Source organism: Crocuta crocuta, unplaced genomic scaffold (assembly GCF_008692635.1).
Source record: "Crocuta crocuta isolate KB4526 unplaced genomic scaffold, BGI_CrCroc_1.0 scaffold216, whole genome shotgun sequence".
Taxonomy (NCBI): domain Eukaryota; kingdom Metazoa; phylum Chordata; class Mammalia; order Carnivora; family Hyaenidae; genus Crocuta; species Crocuta crocuta.
In genome coordinates this window covers 4,757,881-4,784,367 of record NW_027531504.1, presented here as the reverse complement: position 1 = coordinate 4,784,367, position 26,487 = coordinate 4,757,881, and the positions used below count along the sequence as shown (strand labels likewise).

Below are 26,487 nucleotides of genomic sequence, written 5' to 3'. Positions count from 1 at the left end.
TGCTGTCAGCACAGAGCTGGCTTCCTGTCCTCTGTCCCCCTCTCCCCCACCCCCACCCCCGCCCTTTCCCCACATGCTCTCTCTTTCAAAAATAAATAAGCATTAAAAAAAAATAAAGTCCAGTAATTTTATTAGACTATATCTTGGTGTTGATCGTTCTGTANTGCTGTCAGCACAGAGCTGGCTTCCTGTCCTCTGTCCCCCTCTCCCCCACCCCCACCCCCGCCCTTTCCCCACATGCTCTCTCTTTCAAAAATAAATAAGCATTAAAAAAAAATAAAGTCCAGTAATTTTATTAGACTATATCTTGGTGTTGATCGTTCTGTATTGCTATTCATAGGGACGTGGTGTGCTCATTTAATGTTTCAGATCTTTCAGGAAAGTTTTCTTGAATTATAGCTTTTAGTAATTTGTCGTTTTCATTACATTTGTTTTTTCTTTGTTAGATCTTCTTCAGTGGTTTATTACTTTCAAATCATTTTAACTTTTTCTTTGTTTTTAATTTTCAAAAACTCCTTTTTGTCTGTCTTATAAGGTGTTATCTATTGTGTTTAATTATTCTTATATTCCTTTTAAATTAGCCTTCATTTTTGAAGAGACTTTAAAAATTTTCAATTCTTTCCCAAGTTTTAACATCTCATTTCTAAGTTTTCTAATTCTGATTTATATTGTTGTTGTTGTTGTTTTATCTCTTGTATAATTTTATTTTCCCTTTGGTCATTTCTTGAGATTGCCTCTCTTCTCATTCTCTTTGTTCTCATAATAACTTTGTATGGGCTTTATCTGCAAAGTTAGTTTCCCCAAACTTCTACACAGAGATGGGGTTCAGGGTATCTTTTCTAGCTTTATGGAGCTCCCTCTTGTTTGCAATTTTTTTTTCTTCTTTTTAATGGCGACTTGTTTTCTGAGGTTGCCTGGCTTTGTTTCACTCACTCACTTGTGTGTGAACTTTTGCTCTCCTTCAGTCCTATTGACTGCATCCTAGTCAGGTTTGCTTCCACTCCTAATAGTGTCTCCTTGATGTGGTGCCTTGACCTGGGAGGTAGGTGTCTTGTCTTGTCAGTTTGGGGAGTTCATTGCAGTTAAACTGCTCTAGCTCTTCAGACCTTTCTGCACACCTCTGTGTAGTCCTACTCATGCACTGGATTTTCCTGGTTTCAACTGATGTTGTCAAGTTTGTCACCATGCTTTTTTTTAGAACTTGGGGCAATTTGAGGCTTTTCCTGTTCTCAGATCTGTTACTTCCTTCTCCTTCCTTTTGCACAGACACTAATACTATGAAGAACTTATGGCTGCTAATTGATTTACCAGCATGTATTTTGGGGCTCATGGGGATACCTGATAGTCTAGTTTTATTGTAAACGTTCATGGGATTTTAGTTTTGCTATCTAGGTTGCTGTCTGTAACACACACACACACACACACACACACACACACGCACACATACTCTCAGACACTTACATTCACTGTGCTGGGGATCCCCCAAGAACAGATGTGATGATTTACTAGGAGGATCACAGGACTCAACATAGAATCGTACACATGGCTAGGATTTATTACAGTGAAGTACAAAGCTAATCAGCGAAGAGGAAAGGTATACTGGGTGAAGTCCCAAGGAAACCAGATATGAGCATCGACGTGTCCTTCTGCGGCAGAGAGAATGTCTTTAATTTCTCTGGCATCAAAAGTGTTACAACGTATATGAAACACTGTCTACTAGGAAGCTCATTAGAGACCATAGCACAGGGTTTTTAGTGAGGCTGGTTATGTAGGCACCTTCTGTGTGCTGTATATCACACTTTCAGACTTCCAGAAGGAAGCAGGTGTTCAGCCAAGGTTCAGCCACAAACTATATCTTATACACAGTTTAGGTATAGTGAGCCAGTCTTACCATTTAGAGTAGTGGGAACTTCCCCCAATCCTAGTTCCCGTTCCCAGACAACAGCCAAGGGCCAACCCTGAAAAGTAGGACTTGCTTAGTATAGGCAGCCCAGGCCTGCTTGTTAAGTCTTTTCATGTGCATAATCTCTGTCTCTGTCTCTCTCTCTCTCTCACGCGCGCGCACACACACACACACACATACACAAATGGGGGAATCTCTCTTCAGAGAGATTCAGAAACTCAGAGTGGGGAGATAGAATTGAAGGGAATTTGTATCTATTTATGTGTGTTTACATATGTGTGTATAGGTACACCTTCATATATAGAATATGTAGTGTATAATGTGTATATGGTGTCTAATATATATGTATATATGGATATTAGAGATTATAAAGCTAAAATAAAATATGAATGTACATTCTTATCTCTGTGAATGTAAGGCTTTTCTAAGTATAACAACAAAGTTATAAGTCAGGGGAACAAATTTGATAAATTTAAGTACATAAAAACTTAAAATCTGGTAAAAAGCAAGATTTAAAAATATTAACAAAATTGAAAGGAAAATGGAGAAATATTTATACCTATGAGAGGATTAATGCCTTTATTATAGGAAGATCAAATGCAAAATAGAATTTAAAAAATCTTAATAGCCCAATAGAAAAGAAAGTAGATTAATGGGCAATTCACAAAAAAAAAAAGGAAAACAGATGGTCACTTAGCATTTTTCAACCAACAACCTTTAAAGCATGAACAACAGTGAAATACAAATTCTTCCATAAACTAGCAGTTTTTAAAAATGATAGTAGTTAGGGTACTTGGAAATTGGAAATAATCTTAATGTCCAACATTAGATTATTTAGGTAAATTGATATACTAATACATTCATGTATTATTTAGCTGTTAAAATGATGTAGTAAAAATATTAGTGACAACACCAACTTTATAATATTAAAGTATGATCCCAGTTTTTCTGTTTATACTTTTCTGAGTTCATACAAACGTACATTCACACAGAAAAATATATAAACAGGTGCTTGGGTAGCTCAGTTGGTTAACTATCCAACTTCAGCTCAGGTCATGATCACATGGTTCATGGGTTTGAGCCCCATATCAGGCTCTGTGCTTACAGCTCAGAGACTAGAGCCTGTTTCAGGCTCTCTGTCTCCCTCTCTCTCTCTCTGTCCCTCCCCTGCTTGCACTCTGTCTCTCAAAAATAAACATTAAAAATATATTTAAACAATAAAACTAAGACTTCTTTACAACAAAACTAAATGTTAACCAGCTTTTCTGTAGATGGTAGGATTATGGATGGTATTTCTCTTCTTTTTCTTGTGGGTGTTTTTTTTTTTTTCAAACAATTTTAGCAGGGGTCAACAAACTATGACCCAATGTCTGGCCATTATTTTTGTAAATAAAGTTTTATTGTAACACAGCCATGCTCATTCATACTGCTTTTGCGATACAACAGCATAAAATATTTACTACCTGGTCCTTCAAGGAAAAGTTTGTTAACCCTGATCTAGAGTGATGTATTTTTTATATTTAGAAACATATATTTCTGAACAAACACATACATTCTTACATAATAATAATGTAAGAAAAAATAGCATTGCTGCCTTATAGGGATTTTTTAATTAGGGTTCTTAGCAATATATGTATTTTTTCTTAGAAATAGCTTGAATCTAGAGCCCCATAGGGGCTTAATAAGTGCTGCTGATGCTGATATGTATTAGTACTTATTTCAAATATAATTTAGCAGATATAATAGTTTGGATATCCAGGATTTTGGATACTCTATTAATGATACTCTAAAGACATGATATAGAGAGGTAAGAAATGTATTTACACTGAAATGAAGCTACACTGACTTCTTTAAATGGTTTCCCTCCGATAATAGAGGGGAACCATTAAAGAAGTCAGTGTAGCTACTTACAGGTTTCTATAAAAAAGTATGTGTAAAAGATGGTCAGATGGGTGCATAAACAACGAAGAATGAGTGGTGAGAATAGTGGCAACTGCTGCTGCATCCCTGGCTCTGTGCAGAAACTGTATTTAATCCTCAGAACAACCTTGATTGGAAAACAAGAGTGTTTCCTGTTTTGTAGATGAGTACACTGAGGCTCGGAGAGTGTAAGTAATTTACCCCAAACTTGCAGACTTTGGCTGAGACCCTACTTGAACCCATGTTATCTGAGAGGAAGATTTATGGTTTTCTTTAGCCTTTCTTCTTTTCTTAGAGAGTTGCCATATAGGTCCACAGAATATGAAGCAAATTTGGAACTTAGGCTTTGACTCAATCAAGAAATGCNTGCAATTTTAAATATATATATATATATATATATATATATATAACTAGAAAGACTGAACAAACAACCTTGAAATTTGACTTTTGTTCTGTGCCAGTTTTATCTGGGACCTACATGTACACAGCTACTATCTGCCTACCAGAGCCTGCTTCATTGCTTTATTCAGTACTGTAACTCAACTCTTTGAAGGAGCATAGCCAGTTTCCTACTCTTCTGGATTCTACTTTTAATTTCTATATTTACATTGCTGTTTCTTTGCAGGGAAAAATTTGTTTAAGTGTAAAATACTTAGTCTTCAACTCAGTAAATGATAATATCAATACAAATTTGAAAGCAACATTTTAGTAAAAGTGGATAAAATTCATCCAGTTTTAATTCAAGACCTGTTTACTCAAACTGAATCTTTATTTATTCTGGTCCAGCAGAAACTAGAAAGAGAGACTATCTCCATTGCCTCTAGGGAGGTGTGTTTAGAGAAAGGCCAGTATTGCCCTGAGGCTGATGCTTTTGAAAGAATGGATATAGTCCATCCCCCGTCTAGAGTGTTGTCAATTATTTCATTGTGGTTTAGTTAATTTTTTATTATGCTTCAGATGTTAAATTGCCAGTACATCAGATGCTCAGATTCAAACAAATATATCCAAATATCTACAATATATAGAGAAAATAAATTTGAAATATTGCTCATTCTCTGTCAGTCTTCTCTTATACTTGTTCATGATTTGGCTGTGATTGACTACTACTGGGCCTTTTATTTATGGTAGATGTTCCTAATCCTGATGAATTAATGTAGTAATCTCATCATTTTGTATTTTTTTTCTCTGCAAAAGGGAATATTGTGGTAGCCCTATTCAAAGACAATAAAACCATGACATGTTTAATTACTAGAATATTGGTATGTATTGGGGTCATCTTATAGCCTACTAAGTGATTTTATGGTTCTCATAATTAAACCCTGTTACTCCATAAACCAGAGAAGTCCTAAATCCTCCATGAATAGTGTGGTTGATGGTTGGCCATTATTTATTTGGTTGTATAAAATGTTCTTATGAATGCTTACAATTACATAACATTTATTCTTACTTTTATAGTCTGTTCGACACTTGAAGTACTCCTTGTTTAAGAAATCACTACTGGGCAGTGTTTCGGATAACGGAGTAGTAACTCTCTGGGATGTGAATGGTCAGAGTCCATACCATAACTTTGACAGTACACACAAAGCTCCAGCTTCAGGCATCTGTTTTTCTCCTGTCAATGAATTGCTATTTGTGACTATTGGCTTGGATAAAAGAATCATTCTCTATGATACTTCAAGTAAGAAGTAAGTGTGACATGATTATTTCTTAGTTTAGTAACAAATAACTATAATCTCATAAGCAGACATATTTGTGATTTGCATAGACCTCTGATTAATGTTTGGGACATCTAAAATTTGTGTACTTGATACTAAAAGCTGGAATTTTCTTTTTTTCTCACATGCAGAAAAAATTAGATGAGATGTGGATATTCTTTAGAGTACTTCTGGATGATGAATGTTGAGAATAGCATGTTAATGATTGCACATCTTTAGCGCACAGGAATAGTATTCTTTTTAAAAAATACAACTAAATGTGTATGTTTTTAAAGCAATATGATTAATTTGCTTTAAGATTGATTCATTATCTGGAGCAGGGGTTCTAAACTATTAACATTTTGGGCTGAATAATTCTTGGATTGGGTGGAGCTATCCTGGGTATTGTAGAATATTCAGCAGTGTCCCTGGCCTCTACCCAGTAGATGCTAATAGCATTTCCCAAATTAGCAAAGGTAGTGAAATTGCCTTTGGTTGAGAACCACTGATCTAGAGCTAAAGGGTATGTAATCTTCTAAGTATCTGGGTCAGTTGTTCCTTGTTGTCTTTCTTACAGTTATATCTCTGTTTGGTTAGCTGTAAAAAAAAAAAAAAAAAACCCAAAAAAAACCCAAAAACAGATAAGAATGCTACAGGTGTATTCAAGACACCTAACCATGTCTAAAGATTGAATGGAAGAAAATGGTAATGTTACTACTAGGGAGGGACCCCCTATCAGCCCTTGTTAAAAGTTTACTATTACTTCACTTTCACTTTCTTCTTTTTAAAATACTTTTCTGCTTTACTCTTTCTTTTTGAACTAATTTACTGAGAACCTGAAGAGTCAGTGAGTATTTCTCTCATACGCAAGACTCTGGCAAAAAGCTCAGCTTCAGCAGATCAGTATCCATATTTCTCTGTTGGCTTCATGGAGATCAAGCCACATGGATTGTTAGCTTTTTGGTCAAGAAATGCACAGCTAAGAGCAAAGTAGCAGCTGCTCCCCTGTGAAAGGTCATAATCCTCTTGAGACTTGAGCAAGTCAGTAAATGGAAAGGGGATACTTGAGGCCTTAACTGTGAGACCAGAGCCCTCGTTCGTAGAGTAACACCCAGGAAGTCTGTCACGTTTACTGTCAAAATAGTAGTTACTGAAAGGAATAGGTACTGCTTCTGAAGATGTAGAACTTACCTATTAGAAGTGAATAGAAAAATAGGATGGAGTGTTCAGCAGTTCCTTTATATGCCATTGTATTAGAAATGTCTCTAAGTCTAATTCTGAACTTTTGCTTTACACGAATATTTGGTATGTGTATTCTAAGTAACTTTGGTTTCAGTTAATAGCCATCTAATGTCACATATGCTCATACACCTGTATATACTCACATACCTACATAGACTTTGTTCCTTTTTCCACAGGCTAGTGAAAACGCTAGTGGCTGATACCCCTCTAACTGCAGTAGATTTCATGCCTGATGGAGCCACTTTGGCTATTGGATCTTCCCGTGGGAAAATATACCAATATGATTTAAGGATGTTGAAATCACCAGTTAAAACCATCACTGCTCATAAGACTTCTGTGCGATGTATAGCATTTCAGTACTCCACTGCTCTTTCTAAGGTAAGGTATTTTCTTTCTTTTCACTATTTTTGATTTTACTAAGTAAGTTTAGCTCAGAATATGGAAGTTATCTTTTGTCTGTTAAACACAGTATAGCTTTGCTTTATGATCATTCTCATATGAAAGCATTTTAAATAATTTTGGTACAAAGTCATTTGATACTTGATTTTAAAACTATATTTTGTGCTTAATTCTCATATTTCTTCAAAAACATTTTAAAAGGCTTTTTGGTTAAGAGAGAGATTCTCAGGTCAATCAGAAGGCTTAAGATTTGTAAGGGAAAATATATTATTTTTAACCTAACAGGGAATTGATAAAATATTAATGTATAATGTGGAGCATTAGAAACCTGAGCTTTTAAATATTCCATTGCATTTCAGTCAAGTTTAAATAAAGGCTGTTCAAATAAGCCCACAGCTGTGAACAAACGACCCATTAATGTGAGCACCACCAGTGGAGGAGTTCAGAATTCTGGAATCATCCGAGAAGCAGCCACCTCTTCCATTGGCACAGCTCTCCCACAGCCCATGACTACAGCAGGGGGGAAAGGAGCAGCTGCTGTTCAAGACAAAGCAGGTAAATGCTGCTTATTCATTTGCAGTATTTGGAGTTTCCACCTGTCACCCCACCCCCATATATATTATTAGCACTTAATTCAAGAGCCTAGAACTCAAATTCACTTGTGTATTTAAGTAAAATTATTAGCAGATTGTAAAAATGGAAGAAGTTACCATTTTAACTTGAGCTATACATTTTTAAAAAGTTAATGAAAGGTACTTTGTTCAGATAAACTTTTTTTTTTAATGTTTATTTATTTTTGAGAGAGAAGAAGAGCACAAGTCGGGGAAGAGCAGAGAGAGAGAAGTTATGCTATAGTATCACCTTACAACATATTTCTAAAAGTTTGCATGATATATATAACACTGTGTTTCCAAACTAGTCTCATTAGAAATGGATGTGTCCATGTCTTTTTAAGATTTCAGGATAAGTACTTAACTTGGACACAAATATTTGTTAGTACCTTCTCAGCATGAGTTTATGATTTTCAAGTGGAAGCAAGACTTTAATTTGTTAGCCTTGATAGTATGGAATAGTTTTTAAAAAATAGTTGTATACTCATTATAAATTTTCTGTTAATATCTACATCACCCTTATATAAAAGTCATTATGTATTATATAGAAAAATAATTAGTTCTTATTTAAGAACTCTTGGAAGCAAATATTATTGCTATATACTTGCAAATATTATTGCTATATACTTAGAAGAAGAAATTACTTTTGAAATACAATTTAGAGTAATGTTTGCCAAGATGTTAAATTAACTATATTATGAAAATTGTCACTATTTTCAAAGATAATTTTATTATTATTGATTTTATTCATATTTTCAAAATAAATAAAATAAGGTTTCTCTCATTTACTGTGAGCTTTATGAAATCTCACTGTTATTCATTTAGTTTTTAATAAGGAAGCTCATGTAATGATACAGCATTAATCAGGAAATGCAAGACTTGGGTCTACAGGGTCACTGATTAATGCTAACTCTTGGCTGAATAGCAAAGTTTCTGATGAAATGAATGTTTGCTCTGTACCCACAAAGAGTTAGAAACTTTTGTTTATTAATTTTATTTTGAAATAATTACAAGCTTATAGAAAATTATCAAAAATAGTACAAAGAACTCCTGAGCTCTAGTATACCCTTTCAGCAGATTCACTGTTTTGTAAATATTGCCACAGTTGCTTCATCATTTGCTCTCTCTGACACACACATACCTGTACACTTTTCCCCATCTGAAACACTGAGAGTATGTTAAATATAAGTCTTGGGTCTGTGACTTCCAACAGGATGACTTTGAGAAGTTTTTTTAATCACTTTGAGTCTCATTTTCTTTTCCATAGAGAATATTTAACTTTTAGGGTTGTTATGAAAACCAGAGAAAATTTATCAAAAGTGCCTGACACACGATAGGCACTCATTAAATTGTGGTTTTACTAATACTGGCATCACAATTTTCAACATCACTATTGCTGTTATTTTAAACTCTTTGTAAAATAAGTCTGAGATTTGAAAAAAGTTCATGTTGCTTCTACTAAAGGCACCAACCAGTGCATTCCCGCCAATGGTACCGAGGGTTCCCCTTTCTCCATATCTTCATCAATACCAGTTATTTCTTATGTTGTTGATTTTAACTATTCTGAGCGGTGTGAGGTGTTTCATTGTAGTTTTGATATGTATTTCTCTGATGATCACTGATGTTGAGCATCTTTTCATGTGTCTGTTTGCCATCTGTATGTCTTCTTTGTAAAAATGTCTGTTCATGTCTTCTACTCATTTTTAATTGGATTATTCATTATTTGAGTGTCAAGTTTTGTAAGTTCTTTACAGATTTTGGATACTAACCTTTTATCAGATATGTCGTTTGCAAGTATCTTCTCCCATTCCATAGGTTGCCTTTTAGTTTTGTTGATTGTTTCCTTTGCTGTGCAGAAGATTTTTATTTTGAGGTTGACTTTTGTTTTTGTTTCCCTTGCCTCAGGTGGCATATCTAGAGAACAGTTGCTATGAGTCATGTCAAAGAGGTTACTGTCTGTGTTCTCCTCTAAGATTTTTCATGTCTCACATTTAGGTCTTTAATCCATTTTGAGTTTATTTTTGTGTATGGTGTAAGAAAGTGGTCCACTTTCATTCTTTTGCATGTTGCTGTCCAGTTTTCCCAGCATCATTTGTTGAAGAGACTCTCTTTTTCCCACTGGATATTCTTTCCTGTTTTGTTGAAGGTTAATTGACCATATCGTTCCTTCGTGGGTTTTCTACTCTGTTTCATTGATCTATGTATCTGTTTTTGTGCCACTAAACACTGGTTTGATCACTACAGCCTTGTAGTAGAACTTGAAGTCTCGAGTTGTATTGCATCCAGCTTTGCTTTTTCTTAACTATTGAAAACAAACTGATGGTTACCAGAGGGGCGGTGGGTCGGTGATGGTGAAATAGGTGATGGGGAGTAAGGAGGGCACTTGTGATGAGCACTGGGTATTATATGGAAGTGTTGAATCACTGTATTGTATACCTGAAACTAATATTACTATATGATAGCCAACTGGAATTTAAATAAAAACTTAAAAAAATAAAGAACCTCTGCAGATTTATTGCCAGTGCTTATGTTTGATAGAAAACACCCATTTAAGAAGTAAAAAAGTAAGGCTTTAGCAGTACTTCCCAATGATACCAAACTACTGTTTCCTAAAGTTCCAGAGGCTAGAGTTATGCACTCATACATGTTTAAGGACCTAGAAGAAGAAGAGGAAATTTCTTCTTTATAACAGTTCAGCTCTTGGTTTAAATACTTGAATGACAGTGGTGTACAAATGTTCGGAAATGTTTTAGCTTTCTATCAGGTACTATTATAAAAGTTTATTTCATTTGCCAGACTTGGATATTTTTGGATATGCTGGCTGTTTTCGTTTTTATCCCAGATTTTCAGTTTTCATTTGGGACTAAGTTAGCAAATAAAACACTATTTAATAATAATGTAATAAATACAGTAACATGCTACCAATTAACATACCAGATTTTCATCACAAGTCTCGAATCTCTAGAACTCAGTCCTCAACCCAGTAATGAGTAAGAAGCTACTGAGCTCGCAGAGTTCCTCTTCCGAAGTCCCTGCCCTAATATTTTGTATTATAACTGTCAGGGAAAACAAAACTGCATGGCTCTTTATTATAGTCAGCTGTGCTATTCCTTATGCGTTTAGTATTCTGGTTTCTTTCCTCTTAGTAAACGATCCTGAGGCTAGTGAAGTCATTTGAAGTCGATAATACTGAGAACATGTTAAGCTTCCACTGTTAGTAAAGGAAAAGACAGAAGAGATCCATTTACTGCAAGTTTGAGAAAGGAACTAACATTACTTGAATCCTGCTGTATGTCAGGCATCATGCTAAATGCCCTTTACAGACTTTTTAAATCATTTGTAGATGATCATAAAAGTGAGTCTATTCTAATAGAAGTTGGTTATATCTAGTACAGTCTTTTTAAGAGGGTATCAAAGTATATAAATTATTTTAGAAAAATTTCATCAAAAAGGCTAAAATAAGATGGTATTATATAAATACATTATTTGTTTTTGGGAGCCCTTCAAAATCACATGAAAATTCTGGTTAACTGAGCTGTTGTTATTTTATTTTCCTGATGCTCATAGTTGTAATATTACCAGTGATATGGGTAATGCATTAATTTTTAGAACCAAGCTTTCGATGATAAATTTATTTGGATGTAGTAACACTTATTTTTATATCTAATTTTCCTATAAGGTTTGCCTCGAAGCACAAACACTGATATTACATGTAAGGAAACGGACAGTGGGAAAAGTCAGGATTTCTTCAGCTTTGATGATACTGGAAAAAGTAGTTTAGGTGACATGTTTTCACCTATCAGAGATGGTAAGTCTGTTCATATCAAGAGGATCATGTTCTCTTCCTGGCAGTCATTACATTTTTAGTCTAGCTAAAAGATGTGGGTAATAGCTTCAGTCTGACTCTGTTCATGACAGTTGCTAATTTTCTCAGTCCCTGGGGTGGTATCTTTTCCTTCGCCCTGATATTTCAGATGTTACCATTCTAAAGTATATGCTTGTCATTTTCACATGGGAACTATGCATATAGCTCTCAAATTAGTATTTTAATTTATGTGGAAATGTCTTAAAGGAAATTTTGCCTTCATAGGCAATTTTTTAGTTGTATCTATTTCTAAATAAATCTTAAAATCTTAGATATTTTGATAGGCAAAAAAATCTCTTAACCTAAAAAAGTTTGTTTATTTTTTGATTATTAGTATCTAATTGTTATTTATTAATTGTTTTCATGAAGAAATATGGCTAGGTGATAGATTGACTCACTTTTACACTGTGTATGAAAGTACCACACACACACTCTCTCTCTTTATCTCCTTGCTTCCCTCCCTCCTTCTCCCCATTGCTATGAGATGTTGCCATTAAAAAGAAAATAAAAACATAAAAAAGTTTGCCATTTTGATATATAGAAACATACATCATTGTTATTCATACTGTGTGAACTGGGCACATTATTTGGCTATGGTTTTTTGGTACTGATGTTCATACTGTTTTCATTAATGGGATAGTCTCACTGTTAACAGCAGTATTATCAACAATATGGGTAAATTTCTAGAGCATAATTTGGCCTGATTAAATATTCATACCCTTTGGCCTGTTAATTCTGTTTCTATAAATTTACCTAATAACATATTCAGAGTATCCTACAAAAATTTGTATGTTTACTGTTTGTTTATGATAGTGAAACTCTGGAGCGAATCTAAATGTCAACAGTAGCAGTATGTTTAAATTGTTACATCCACTCTTGATCTTACAGAGTTTCATTTTTTACTTTAAAATTATCTACTTTCCAAATTTCCTACAGTTAATTTCATAATTAGAATAAGTAGGGGCGCCTGGGTGGCTCAGTTGGTTAAATGTCCAACATCAGCTTAGCTTGTGATCTCAGGCTCATGACTGCAAGCCCCACGTCAGGCTCTGTGCTGACAGCTCAGAGCCTGGAGCCCACTTTTGATTCTATCTGTTTGTCTGTCTGTTTCTCTCTCAAAAATAAATAAACATTAAAACAATTAAAAACATAAATATCTTTTAAAAAAAAAGAAAGAAAAATACATATGTGATGGCACAGAATTATTTAGTGCTCTATGTCTTACCCTGAAAATGACTATTTGCCATGTCAGATTTCCCTGTCTTCTACCTAATGAAAGAGAAAGGACTCCTTTCTTTCAGGATGAAGAGAGGTCAGACCACATAGTTAGAGAATAAAGAGAGGAAAGATACAGGCAAAGGAGAGTAAAATGGCGTAGGCTGGAGTTGAGAAAGGTTTTGGAGGTTAGTAACCATCTGGGGAGCTTTGGCTTATGAGAACCCCTGGGGTAACTTTTGAACTGAAGAATGTAGGAAGGGGCTTTTTGCAAGTGTTTGAGTTATAAATGAAATTCTCTTTAATGGTTTTTAAGAGAAATGAATAAAGGATAGAAATTCTTCTTTACTTTTTTAAAAATATGATTAGAATTTGAGCCTTATACCCTTCATTTATTAGAGTTTCATATCATTAATAAGAAAAGAAACATGGAAACTAAATATAGTACTGAATTTCATTGTCAGGAGACTTGTGTTTTGATCTCAAGAAGGCAACTCTACTTAGTTAAAAGGCTTATTAACCTGTTTGTGCCTCAATGTCTTCATCTTTTAAATAAGAATGTTTCTGCTTTTGTTAAGGGAAAACTAATAGTTTCTAAAAGTATATGTGTAAAATAAAGGGTGGTGGTGGTGCATGGGTGGCTCAGTTGGTTAAGCATCTGACTTTTGATCTCAGGTCTTGATCTCAGGGTCCTGAGTGTTCAGGCCCTGCACTGGGTGTGAAGGCTATGTGAAAAAATAAAAATAAAATGAAGACATTATCTTCATTATATAGATGCAGAAACCAAAGCTTAATCATACAAAAATCTTGTCTAAGGTCATAGAGCTATTGAGTGGTGTAGGCAGAGCTGGATTATAGATTTCTGGAGCCTACTGAGTGTTTTCTAGTATACCTTGCTATCTCATTAAATGACCCTATACCATAAAATTTATTTTCATATTTGCTGCTATGCATGAAGTTAAAAGAATGAAAAGGGAAGTTTATATGGGTCCCAACTGTAACTTCACTAAGATTTTCTTTCTTGAAATCAAACTCTTTGGGGGAATGAATAGGAAGCTTAATTTGCTATGGCTTTTTTTTCATAATTAAAAAAAATTTATTTTCTAATTTTATTATAGATGCTGCGGTTAACAAGGGAGGTGATGAGTCCATAGGCAAAGATGGTAAGCATTATTGAAAAGTATTTTTATGAAAATTAGAAATGATACTGTTTTATCTATTGATGTGTAACAAATTACCCCAACATTTTGAAGCTTAAAAGAACATTTATCACCCCATAATTGTGGGTTAAGAATCTGAGCATGGCTTAGTTTAATGAGGGTATCAGTAGGGCTGCAATCATCTCCAGGGATGACTGGGCAAGGATCTACTTCCATGACATTCATGTGCCTAGTAGCAGAAGATACCAGTTCCTTCCCATGTGGGCCTCTTACAGGGCATCTGACAACATGGCAGCTGGCTTCCCTCAGAGCTGGCAGGCAAGAGGGTGAGAGGGTCCTCAAACTGGAAGGCACAGCATGTTTGTAACCTAATCTTGAAAGTGATATTCTGCCATTTTTGCTGCATTTTCTTCGTCAGAAGGGAGTTGCTAGGTTCAGCCCACATTCAAAGGGAGGGAATTACTGGAGGGCATGGATCCATGCCAGAAGGCAGGGATCATTCAGAGCCATCTTGGAGGCTTCCTACCAAGATATGCTGCAGATAGATACTAAATTAACAATTTTAAGTTATCAGAAACCAATAATATTGACTAAAACATTGAGCTTTGTGATTTTCAAAGTATTTTTACATATAATATCTCTTTTAAGCTTTACCACTCAGACAGATGGATATCATTATTCATATTTACTGATTGGGAAACAGTTTTACAATTTTTGCCCAAGATTTTGTGTATATCAAATAAGGGCTACAGCTGACAAATGAACCTGTCTTCTGAATCTGAATCGCATGTCTTTCTACCATTTTAACATGTCTGTTATATTAAGTGCTTTTCTTAAATATTCAAGATTGGAGAAAATCATATGCAAATGGCATCTTTCTTCTCTTTTTCAGGCCTTGACTTTCTACCACAATTGAACTCAGTCTTTCCTCCAAGAAAAAATCCAGGAGTGTCAAGCACTTCAGTATTGCATTCTAGTCCTCTTAACGTCTTTATGGGATCTCCAGGGAAAGAAGAAAATGAAAATCATGATCTGACAGCTGAATCTAAGAAAATATATCTGGGAAAACAGGAACCTAAGGATTCCTTCAAGCAGGTATCTGCCTGAAAACGAAACTGAACTCGCTGTGTGCGTTTGTCAGTAGCAAGCATCATGCAGCTCATCACTGGAGTGGAAGCCACAGCTGTTAGGGATGTGTCCTAGTTATTGACAGTGCTGTATGCTTACCAGCTAGAAAAAATATTCTTAAGTCTTGATGTCATATGTTAAAAACCAAAGGATACTTTTGAAATCTGTCTTTGAAAAATTTGGATGTAACAGCGGGGGTAAACTTACACTGTTTATTTTTTTTTTCTAAGACAAAATGCTTGACTATCTAAGAATAGTTTATACCCGGGTATTTTAGAATGTATTTCCGTTGCCGCAGAAAACACCAGTTGGTGGTCAAGTCATTTACCCTAAGTCTTCGAGCAAAGGGATGGTGCTAAGAATCTAATATATCCTCATTACCTTCTGCTATAATGCAGTATCCAAAATAGAAGTTAATTTGCTATATATAAGGGCTTAAAATGATCAAATGTTACCAGGAAGGTGGAGTCTGTTCTGTAATATGTCTCTGTATTTTCACATTGATTTTTTAGAATGATACTGAAAATACAGTGAAGCACAAAAATGTCTTTTGACTTATTTTTCAGATATCTCTGACTAGTTACCATGTGAGAGTCTGGTTTCTTTTGTTGTTTGTTTGTTTGTTTGCCTGTGATTACCATTTTAAAGATAATAGCAGATGATTAGTAAGTGAGCTTTTCCCCATCATATTCTTATTGAAATTGTTAATTGTTTTTGATTAGTGGGCTAGATTTATTTTGTCATTAGTTCTAGCAATTTTTTTTCTCCTTCTATATCCTCTTATTCTTCATTTTCCTGGCTCTATCTATTAAGAAAAAGAAAAGTAGGTACAATTACATGTATAATAAGGGTAAAACCAAAATTTATTTATGAATTTTTTATTTTAAATGTGAAGTTTCCAAAGTTGATCCCTGGTGCTGAAACTGGAAATCTGAATACCTCTCCACCATCTAACCAAACAAGAAGTCCTGAGAAATTTGAAAAGCCAGAGAAAGAAATTGAAGCCCAGTTAATATATGAACCCCCAGTCAATGGATCCTCAACTCCAAGTAAGTACCTAAAACTCCCTAATGTTTGAAAGTGTGAAGTCGAAAACTCCCACTACTTAACTTGTAAAGGAAAAATTAATAGAGTGATCATAGGTGAAGAAAGGTAAAGGAGTGTAACATTTACAACACTTCTCTACTGTGACTCTTACTAGAGGACAGTGACATATATTATGTATGGTTAAACCCAACACGCTGATTCGATACTCCTTTGGTGTGAATTTTATTTTCAATCTAATATGTAAGGATCTTGATCTAATACAATACAAATAGGAATATAATGTAGGACCTTTGGAAATGAGTCATTAACTACCTGAAATTGTCTTTTCCCCCCTCCGTGTTAAAGCCTTATATAGGGTTCATGCCATAGAAACTAAAAACTTGATCACATTTAATGGGATATTTGTTTCATTTATAAGAGTTATCTATAGAAAACAACTCTTTGTATGGAAGAAACTCATATATATATTTCACTTTAAAGTTTTGTGGATGTATTGTATTAGCGTAAACTCTGGGGCTTTGCTTGTAGCAGTACTTTACTCCTATATTCCTTCTGCTTATGTTTAATAGTCTTGGTTTATCTAGTTTGTGGTGCAGCATGTCACATTCATCTTTTGTAAGAGGAAACAGTTCTGAGATTCTTCAAGATTAATCCCTCTGTCATATGTTATTATATTAGACAGTTGGCAGTTTATATAGATAGATAAATGACTATTAGAAATAATGTCGTAGAAAGTTTCTAAGATTTGTGTTCCAGACAGTGAGTTTTTCTGAATGTCACAGGAACACCGTTCTTTACCTGTTTTTCCAGTCTTCTCGTGCCAAATCCTATTTACAAATGTTTGATATCTCTTAGTTTAAGCTGACTATTAATATTTCCTCCATTTTTTATTTTAGATCCAAAGATAGCATCCTCTGTCACTGCTGGAGTTGCCAGTTCACTGTCAGAAAAAATAGCTGACACCATTGGAAATAATCGTCCAAATGCACCATTGACATCCGTTCAAATCCGGTTTATTCAGAATATGATACAGGAGACATTGGATGACTTCAGGTAGTAATTGAGAAATTGCTCTTTCTATCTAGACATTAGCTGGCTTTTTTTTATTAGGTATGAAACCAAAACCGTAAGTAATATTGGTTGTTGCTACTTTTGCCTAGGTTTTAGGGTCCATAAAACCATAAAAAACATGATGAATTTTGTTGATCTCGCTGTACTGAATCTATTGGCTGTCAGCCAGGAGAAGGTATATTTGCCTATGGCAATTATTAGATGACTTGGCAAGGCAGTCTAGCAGGCAGGCTTCCATCGTAGATTTTTTTTTTATCATCAAAGTGTGGACAGGGCCTCCTGTGTGGCTCAGTTGGTTAAGCATCAACTTCAGTCAGGCCATGATCTCATGGCTCATGAGTTTGAGCCCTGCATCAGGCTCTCTGCTGTCACCACAGAGTTGCCTTCAGATCCTCTGTCCTTCCCCTATTTGCACACATGTGCACTTGTGCACTCTCTCCGTCTCTCTCAAAAATAAACACACATTTAAAAATGTGGACAGATTCTGGTAAGGTCAGATGGTATTCTTATTTGCAATATTTATAGATCACCTATTAAGTATGCTATGTGTACTAATATAGTAGAGAAAGAATTTTTTAAAGGAATCCTGAATTTTTTCTTTTTTTTGTTTTAGCTCTATGTATTTTTGAGAGAGAGAGAGAGAAAGAGACTGCATGCATAGGGGAGGGGTAGAGAGAGAGGGAGCTAGAGAATCCTGAGCAGTCTCTGTTCATACATGGGGCTTGAACCCACAAACTGTGAAATCATGACCTGAGCCAACAAGAATCAGATGCTTGACTGATTGACGGAGGCACCCCATGAACCCCCTGAATATTTTCAGACAGAATGCATCAGAATATGAGTGAATTAAAAATGTTTTTGCATGGATCTATCATTATCTTCTCATCCTTTGAACACTATAGAATCTGTTCTACACTGTTACTTCCTTTTACCTGTCATCACAATATACATCAGAAGCTATTTTCAATTATTAGACTCTTTTGTGTTATTTCCCCCCCTTTCTGAACTGTAGTTATGGTTTTAGCTCTGATTTGGAATATCTTGAGCAAGAATATTAGAGAAGATGTATAATTTTTGATGGTGCATGTTTCTTTGTCATGTTAAAAATGTTTGGAAAACATTATGTTAACACATAAGCTTTTTAAAGGAAAATCATCATTTTTGACATTTACAGTGTGCCTAGAATATGTACTGGATACTAAGGATACAAAAAGAATGATCTGCCCACAAAGGCCTTGTAGTATAATGGGGGTAGGTACAGTGTGTCCTGTTATGGTATATGTTTCTTTAATGTAAATTCATTTGTGATTGGTAAATAGGACAGTGATGACAATATGATGAGGAAATGTTGTTGGTTCGTGTAAAGGCTACCAAAACCAAGTATATGAACATAACTGAAGGCAGCAAACCACCTGTCAGTGCCTGTCTCTTCCTATACTCTTCCTCTTAACCTGGTTTCGCTCTGTGTTCTGTGTTAGGAAGGACTGACTTTGTGATTATTCCCCATCTTTGGGTGTTTTATCCTTGCCTCCATGTTTGACGGCTCATATCCTTTATTTTTTTTCTTACCCCTTTAATCAAGTGGCCATCACATTTTTTAAGGTAAAGTCTTTGATTATTCAATATTTTAAACTATGCTATTATTTTTACTAGGGTTTAATTGTTTTTGTTATGTTGTTGAATGAATTTTGAGTAATCTGCTCCAATCTTTTTACCTGTAGTCCTGTTATTTTCTTTCTTCTTTCTTTTTTCTTTGTTTTAGTTTCAGTGTGGTAAGAACACTGCAATGTGATCTGCCCTCTTAATAAACTTTAACTGTATAGGGGCGCCTGAGTGGCTCGGTTGGTTAAGCATCAGACTTTGGCTCAGATCATGATCTCACAGTTCAAGAGTTCAAGGTCTGCATCAGGCTCTGCGCTGACAGTGCAGAGCCTGCTTGGGATTCTCTCTCTCTCCGTGTCTCTCTGTTCCTCCCTGTCCCCCCTCCCCCTCAAAAATAAATAAATAAATAAATAAACTTTAAAAAATTTTAGCTATAAAATATGGTATTGCAAACTACAGGCACAATGTTGTACAGCAGATCTCCAGAACTTATTCATTTTATATAACTGACTTTTTATATTTGCATTTAGAAACTTCCTGTTTCCCTTTCTTCTCAACCTCTGATACCCACAATTCTGTTCTTTACTTCCATGAATTTGACTATTTTAGAGATCTCGTGTAAGTGGAATCATGCAGTATTTGTCCTCCCATATGTGTACATACACACACACATTTTAAAAAATCTGGTCATGTCATTTTCAATACACAATTTTAAAGAATATGAGGATTTTCAGGAATGTTTTTATGTGGCAGAACAGCAGAGTTGTCTCGGTACTTGAATATAATGTGAGTAAAACAGTGCTGAAAAGGGAGAAAGCTGTTATGCTGGGGCAGACTGAGCAAGAGAGCACTGCCCTGCCTTCAGCTTTCAGCTTGCCTTGCATGCCTGCACCTGGAGAGTCGGGGTGAGGCGGGGCTTCTCTCAACTCTTCTTCCCCTCTGTCAACCATGGCAGCCCTGTCCTCGGACTCAGTGAGGGCCCAGAGTGGCTCAGAGGACTTCTATAAATTCACCTGCTCTGACTTCAGTAAGTCTTGCACAGCGCACCTTACTGTGGAGGGACAGGGCAGGTAAGGTGTGGCGGGCTTCTGTCAACTGTTCTCCCTCACCTTTGGAGGCTGCTTTCTCCGCAGGGGCCTAGAGTGCTTCAGAGGGCCTGCTCTCACTTGTCGCCACCCTTAGTCTCATAGACCTTATGCATCTCTGCCCCTCTGCTCTGCCCCTACTTGTTTACAGAAGCCCTCAGTGAAGGCCTATGCAAAGTTGGTGAATGAACGGGGACTTTCTTTGTGGCTAGGACTGCTTGGGATTCTGAACTGCTGCGCCAGTCCTCACTTGCCTTCAGAAATCTATACAAATTTCAGCTCGCTCTCCTTACTCTATCAGCAGCAGCTGTCTCCCCCCCACTGCTCTGTGGAGGATGAAAACAGTCGTGGGTCTCTCGTTTTCTGGAGTTTGGTGCATTTAGAGTTCTTTGCATTCTCAAGTTGAATTTAAGCATGTATGGTTTTATAGTTTATTTGGCTTGTCCTAATCATCAGAATTGGCAAGATTACATTCTAAGCTGATGTCTGTGGCTCTATTTGTATTGTCTTTCAGGAAGATTTAAGTTTCTTCCTGTAAGAAGATCACTTTGTTCCGTTTCTTGCTGGCTTTCAGGTTTCATTGGGGCTAGTGTATTTCTGGTTTGCCTTTATTCCTACAGTTTAGTCTGTGCCCTTCTAGGATGTCAGCTGAATGTCTGGAGTACTCAACCAGCCTTTTTACCTCGGTGGGTCCTGCACTTTAGCCTCCCATTTTCCCAGCATCACAAGGTCACCAAAATCTTCCTCTGCTCTAGCTGCTACTTTGTGTTTGATTTCCTGGTTATGCCTAACCCCAGACAGGCTAGCTTAGGGGTCAATAGGTGTCTTGACGGGAGAGTGCAGTTTTAGGCTTACTTCTCTGCAGATACCCCCTTTCCAGGATCTAGGACATTAAAGCCTTGGCTGTCCCGACTGTCCCCAACCTAGCACCTTTCTACCCAGTGAGACTCTCTCAAGCTCCAGGCCACTGTTTTCCCGTCAGCTTCTCTTCCCACAGGGGAGTGTCAGCACATCTCCCGCCCCCCTCCCCGCCAGGGAAAGGCAGAGGTGAAGGTGGGGCTCACCTACTAGACTTCCCTCCTTTATAAGACCATGGTTTCTCAAATCCTGGCAACCTTTGTGGTTCTCTGGTGCTCTTTTTTTTGTTTTTAATACAGCTTTTGTCATAATTGAAAGCAGAGAGAATTTTTAAAAAGTATAGTTATAACAAAAAAAGGTACTTAGGAATAAATCTAACCAAAGATGGTAAAAAATCTTTGTAGAAAAACATTTAAAAGTTTATTAGAAAGCATTAACACTTACCTAAGTGGAAAGATATTATGAAGATATCAGTTCTTCTAAATTAGTCTATAGATTGAGTAAAATTTCACTCAAATCCTAACTGGGTATTTTGGAAGACAATGATAGGATGATTTCAAAGTTTATGTGAAAGAAGAAAGATCCAGGAATAACCAAGACACTCTAGAGAAGAACGAGGTTGAAGGGGACTTTTTTTGTCAGATGATAAGCTTCATTATTAAGCTGTAATTAAATAGTGTATCATTAGCACAGGGTAGACAAATTGCCCAAAAGAATCATGTAGACCAGAAAAAAACCCATTCATACATAGAAATCCAATATATGACAGAGGAAAAGTATAGGTCCCTATTCCCGGCTATTAAAATGAATCAATTCCACCCAGAGTAAAAGTTGAAAGGGTGAAATTTTAGGCATTGTAAGAGAGTTTATATATGACTTCAAGGTAGGGAAGCTATCAAAAGATAAGAGGATACACTACCTATAAAAATAGGCTGGTAAATTTGATTCTGTTAATAGGTCAGTAACTAGAGAATGTTGATTACTGTCCATCACAAGACGCCATTAACAAAATGACAGGACAAAAATCTATCTTCAGTACTCATATAATCAACAAAGAATCAAGGTATGTAAAGAACTCTTAGAAATAAGAAAAAAAGACATTCAATAGAAAAACAACCTGGACAAGCGTTTCTTAGAAGGGGAATGGTCTGTGAACACAAGGTGACATGTCCAATCCTGTGATGAGTAAGAGAACTGAAAATGCAGTGGGACACTATTGCACACCCATCAAATGGGAGAAAGTTGTACAAAGTCTGGCGAGACCAAGGCTTGATGTGGATGTAGAGCAAGAGGAATTCTCTCTCATGGATGATGAACATGTCCACAGATATCACCACTTGAGAAAATAATTTGCATTATTTTCTGAAACTAAACAAGTATACATCTGGATCATAACCTTTAATTCAGTGTATCTTCTCTTGGATCTTTCATCTACAGAAATTGGCAAATGTGGATTGAGAGATACATACATGATTGTTTTTTTTATTTTTTTAAATGTTTTTATTTATTTCTGAGAGAGAGAGCGAGAGAGCGTGAGCAGGGGAGGGTCAGAGAGAGAGGAAGACACAGAATCTGAAGCAGGCTCCAGGCTCTGAGCTGGCAGTCAGCACAGAGCTCGACGTGGGGCTCGAACCAGGAACTGTGAGATCATGACCTGAGCTGAAGTCGGACACTTAACTGACTAAGCCACCCAGGCGCCCCCATACATGATTGTTCATAACAACATTGTAACAGTAAAATCTTGAAAACAGTCCAAATGTCAGTTGACAGGAGAATATATACACCAATAGAAATCAATGAATTATAGATGTATAGAATACGAATGTTGAATATATATTGACTGTATATTCTATGTTATACAGATGTTTTTCTTGTTGTTTTTAAAAACTGTTTCTTTGCTTAAACAAAATTCATCAGAAGAGTGACTTCTTTCTTGGGCTTCTCCTAAGTTAAGTGATGGAATCAGAGAGGAGGATACAGGAAGCTTCTATAATTTTGGTAATGTTCTAGCTCATAAATTGTGTGGTGGGTGACTCAATGATCCTTTTATTATTATACTTCATAATTTTCATGTATTCTTTTGTAGGCCTGAATTAATTGCATTTTATTGGGTAATCTCTATTATAACCACCCAAATAATCCTTTTCTATTCTACTGGAACTACTTTTTAATAGCTAAAGCATTGATAATAGTTAAAACATTATCACATGCTTGCTCTCTCTCTCTCTCTAATATAAAATAGAAATAAGATGAAGTGCAAGAAACAGTGCCTAGTACCTAGTAAATAAACTTAGGTGCATTAGTATTACTATTTTTATTACTAACATCCAATCATTTGAAACAATGAGAAAAGGTTAGTCAGTTTCTTGAACGATCTAGAATTGGCAAAACCATTATAATTCTAACAATTATTTTACATTCTTCCCTAGAGAAGCATGCCATAGGGACATTGTGAATTTACAAGTGGAGATGATTAAACAGTTTCACATGCAGTTGGTATGTATGATGACATATTTTATTTTAAATAATTGTAGAGTTTTGGGTCTAAAAAAAAGTCCACTAAAGGGTGATATATTTTTACCTTATTATATCTAGTTGCTAGAATAAATAAAGAGGGAATTTTAAAAATTTAATAAGTAAAATAGTCTTTAACTGGTCACTCTTCTTTTTAACCTATAATAGTTAAGGCCACTTTTCCGTAGCTATTTATTTATTTATTTATTTAAATAAGCTAAAAGCTTCCCACATGTACAAATATAAGCCTTCCAAATACATAACTTTCACCAGTGATCTTTCATTTATATTAACAAAGTAGTAAGGATGGTTAAGTACAAGATATATTATTCAGCTAGTTAATTGAACATGACAGAAATGATAGATGAAAGTATGTAAAACAGCTTGCCAAATAAATGAAATACCAATGATTTAAAAAGCATTTCTTCTTTTCTAGAATGAAATGCACTCTTTGCTGGAAAGATACTCAGTGAATGAAGGTTTAGTGGCTGAAATTGAAAGACTACGAGAAGAAAACAAAAGACTGCGGGCCCACTTTTGAAATTTCAGTGAATATCTTAATGTTTGTAATTGGGGAAGCTTCTGGCAACACAACTGCATGGAATCAGTGTTGTTTTTATGGTCTTCAGGAAAAAAGTTTTTTTCAAGTAAAATGGTGATGGGATTTTACACCAACCACTATTTCATCTTCTCTGTCAAAAATATTTATATTTTTATATTAAAAACTGTACATGTCATCTGCCTAATAGGAATGTCAACAGTATCTTTATTTTCTGAAAGCTTTAGCTACACACTAAGTGCCCTTTTTCATGAGAAAAGAAAATTGTGCAAAAAAAATAGGTTATGTGTGTTTCTTAATTACCTTTTTTTAACAGAATATTTTTGATTGACAGTTGTTTTTCAAATTTTTTTGGATGTTTGAAGATTAAAGAGTTGATATGCCTTCTATTTTTATGGTGAAAATAATTTTAAAATGGCAATTGGTGTTTCTAAGCAATTGACTAGTAAAACACAAAATTGGTTAGTAATTATTTTGTTAACTTGATAAAGTCAAGTATGACTATTATTTATTACTTGTACATTTCATAAGAAAATTCTGGGAATTTTGAATTGCACAGATTACATTATATACTTATTGCATCTATGGTAGTGTTTTGTACTTCTGACAAATCTCTACTTCTGTTTGGTAATTTTCACTAATTTCATTTTACCTTTGATAACATTTAGGGGTTTATAAGCCTTAACTAGAGCTGTGTATCTATCTGATTATCTCCTGAATTAATAACATGCAAAGTTATTCTGTAAAGTTTCAAACAACATGATTCAGCTTATAATCAGTGAAAATGTTATATTAGATGCTAAGTGTTACAGTATTAGTCCTATTTTTTCCCCTTCCAAATGTAAAGTGTAGATTGTTTTGTGGTTTACATCATTAACTTTCTCTAATTCTTTGTGTGTTGTGTGTAATGTTTTCTATTATTGTCCTTACCATAAAATTTAGAAAGGTTAATTGTCAAAAGAATTTACACTTCTTTGGAAATGAGTGGATGTGTACATCTACCTGCCATGATCTACAGTGTTAGTCATATAAGATAGGAGGGCTGCAGGCTGGTTTACCTTCTTAAAGTCTTCTCCCAAAGATGTAAGCTATATACCTTGTATACAGCACTCCTGCCCAATTTTGACTTCTGAGATAAAAATATTTACTAAAATAGTAAAGAAATCTAGTTAGCTTACTAACTTTATGGTTTTTCTAAGCAATAGAAATTTTAAGGATATATTTAATAAGTGTAAACATACTAATAATTACTTCAAGAAATAAAACAGAAATATTACTTTTTCCCAGTGCAACTCAGAGAATACGTTTGTGTTGAAGAATAAAGGGGTGCTAATATGATCTTTCTTTCCTGACAGATTATTGAAAGCATTATGATTTATAACAAGTTTCCTTCTATATCATTATCAAACAGGTTTAGAAAACATAAAAGTGTGTTTTGCCTACATACTGTATTTAAATCCACTAATATTTTCCTATTACCATTTTCTATAAATGCACATAATGTGTATTAAAAGAGGTGGGATAAATAAAACAATTTTAGTAACTTTATGTGTATAGATGAAACATTTTTATCATGGAATTTAAAAGCTAAGTACAAAAAAATAAAATTTTTATATGGTAAAAATGGGAAACGTGAAATTGAACTTTTGTCAAAATGGAATAATAGCAGTTGGATTTGCCCATTTGAAAAATTTTAAACACAAAATGTATGAGACAGTTTTCAAATATCAGATATTAGGCAGCACAGAACAGTGTTCACTGGGAGAGGGAAACAAATGAGAACCAAGAAACTCACTCCAAGTACAAGAAATAAAATTATACCACAACACATCAGAATCAAATTCCTTAAAACTTGTGGCAATGGAAAATTCTCAAGGCTGCTAAAGTTAAGAGACACAGAGAAACAAAGATAAGGCTATCAGAGAGAGTGGAGTAGCATCTTTAAATTACTGAAAGAACAAGACTCAACTTTGAATTCTATACCAGCGAAAATATCTTTCAATAATGAAAATGAAGTGAAAACTGTTTCCGACCTCAAAATGCCAAAAGAATTCATCACAAGCAGACTTGCTCTACAGGAAATGTTAAAGAATGCCTTTAGTCAGAAGGAAAATGGTACCACTTAAAAACCTATTTCTCTGCAAAGTAACAAAGAAGCCCAAAAATGGTAAATATGTGAACAAATTTAAAGACTTTTTTTCATTTTAAATTATCCTTAAAGGATAATTAATGACTTAAGACAAAAATAATGACAAGATGTTGTTGTGGTTAACATATGTAAAGTGAAATGTTAGAACAGGATCAAGGATGGGAGGAGGGAAGTGTAAGTCTATGCTCTAAGGTTCTTACAACTGTGAGATAGTATACTTGAAAATAGATTGATAAATTAAGAATGTATAGTGTAAACCCTAAAGCAACCATAAAAAGAAAAAGCCATAACTAATAAGCCAACAAAGATGATAAAATGTAGCCACAAAAAAATAATCCAAAAGAAGGAAGAAAGGAAGCAATGAATGAGCCAAGAAAATGAAACAGTAAGATGGTAGATTTAAACAGCAATATCAGTAATTACATTAAGTGTAAATTGTCAGTTACCCTGATCAGATTGAGTTTT

The 26,487-nt window shown here is 35.1% G+C and overlaps 1 protein-coding gene across 5 annotated transcripts in view; it reads left to right on the top strand.

Moving 5' to 3' along the window:
- The window catches only part of NEDD1 (NEDD1 gamma-tubulin ring complex targeting factor), a 53,316-nt gene extending 27,895 nt beyond the window's left edge, over positions 1-25,421 (top strand). For 4 of the 5 annotated variants that reach the window (XM_077772218.1, XM_077772221.1, XM_077772219.1 and 1 more), the window contains 10 exons: positions 5,279-5,508; positions 6,936-7,137; positions 7,518-7,713; positions 11,449-11,577; positions 13,968-14,012; positions 14,902-15,104; positions 16,033-16,186; positions 17,081-17,237; positions 23,230-23,296; positions 23,751-25,421. In XM_077772218.1, coding sequence (XP_077628344.1) covers positions 5,279-5,508; positions 6,936-7,137; positions 7,518-7,713; positions 11,449-11,577; positions 13,968-14,012; positions 14,902-15,104; positions 16,033-16,186; positions 17,081-17,237; positions 23,230-23,296; positions 23,751-23,855 — 1,488 coding nt within the window. In that variant the 3' untranslated portion in view covers positions 23,856-25,421. The remainder of the gene's footprint in view (positions 1-5,278; positions 5,509-6,935; positions 7,138-7,517; positions 7,714-11,448; positions 11,578-13,967; positions 14,013-14,901; positions 15,105-16,032; positions 16,187-17,080; positions 17,238-23,229; positions 23,297-23,750) is intronic. The other variant, XM_077772220.1, reaches the window with a different exon arrangement.
- Positions 25,422-26,487: the final 1,066 nt, after the last annotated feature.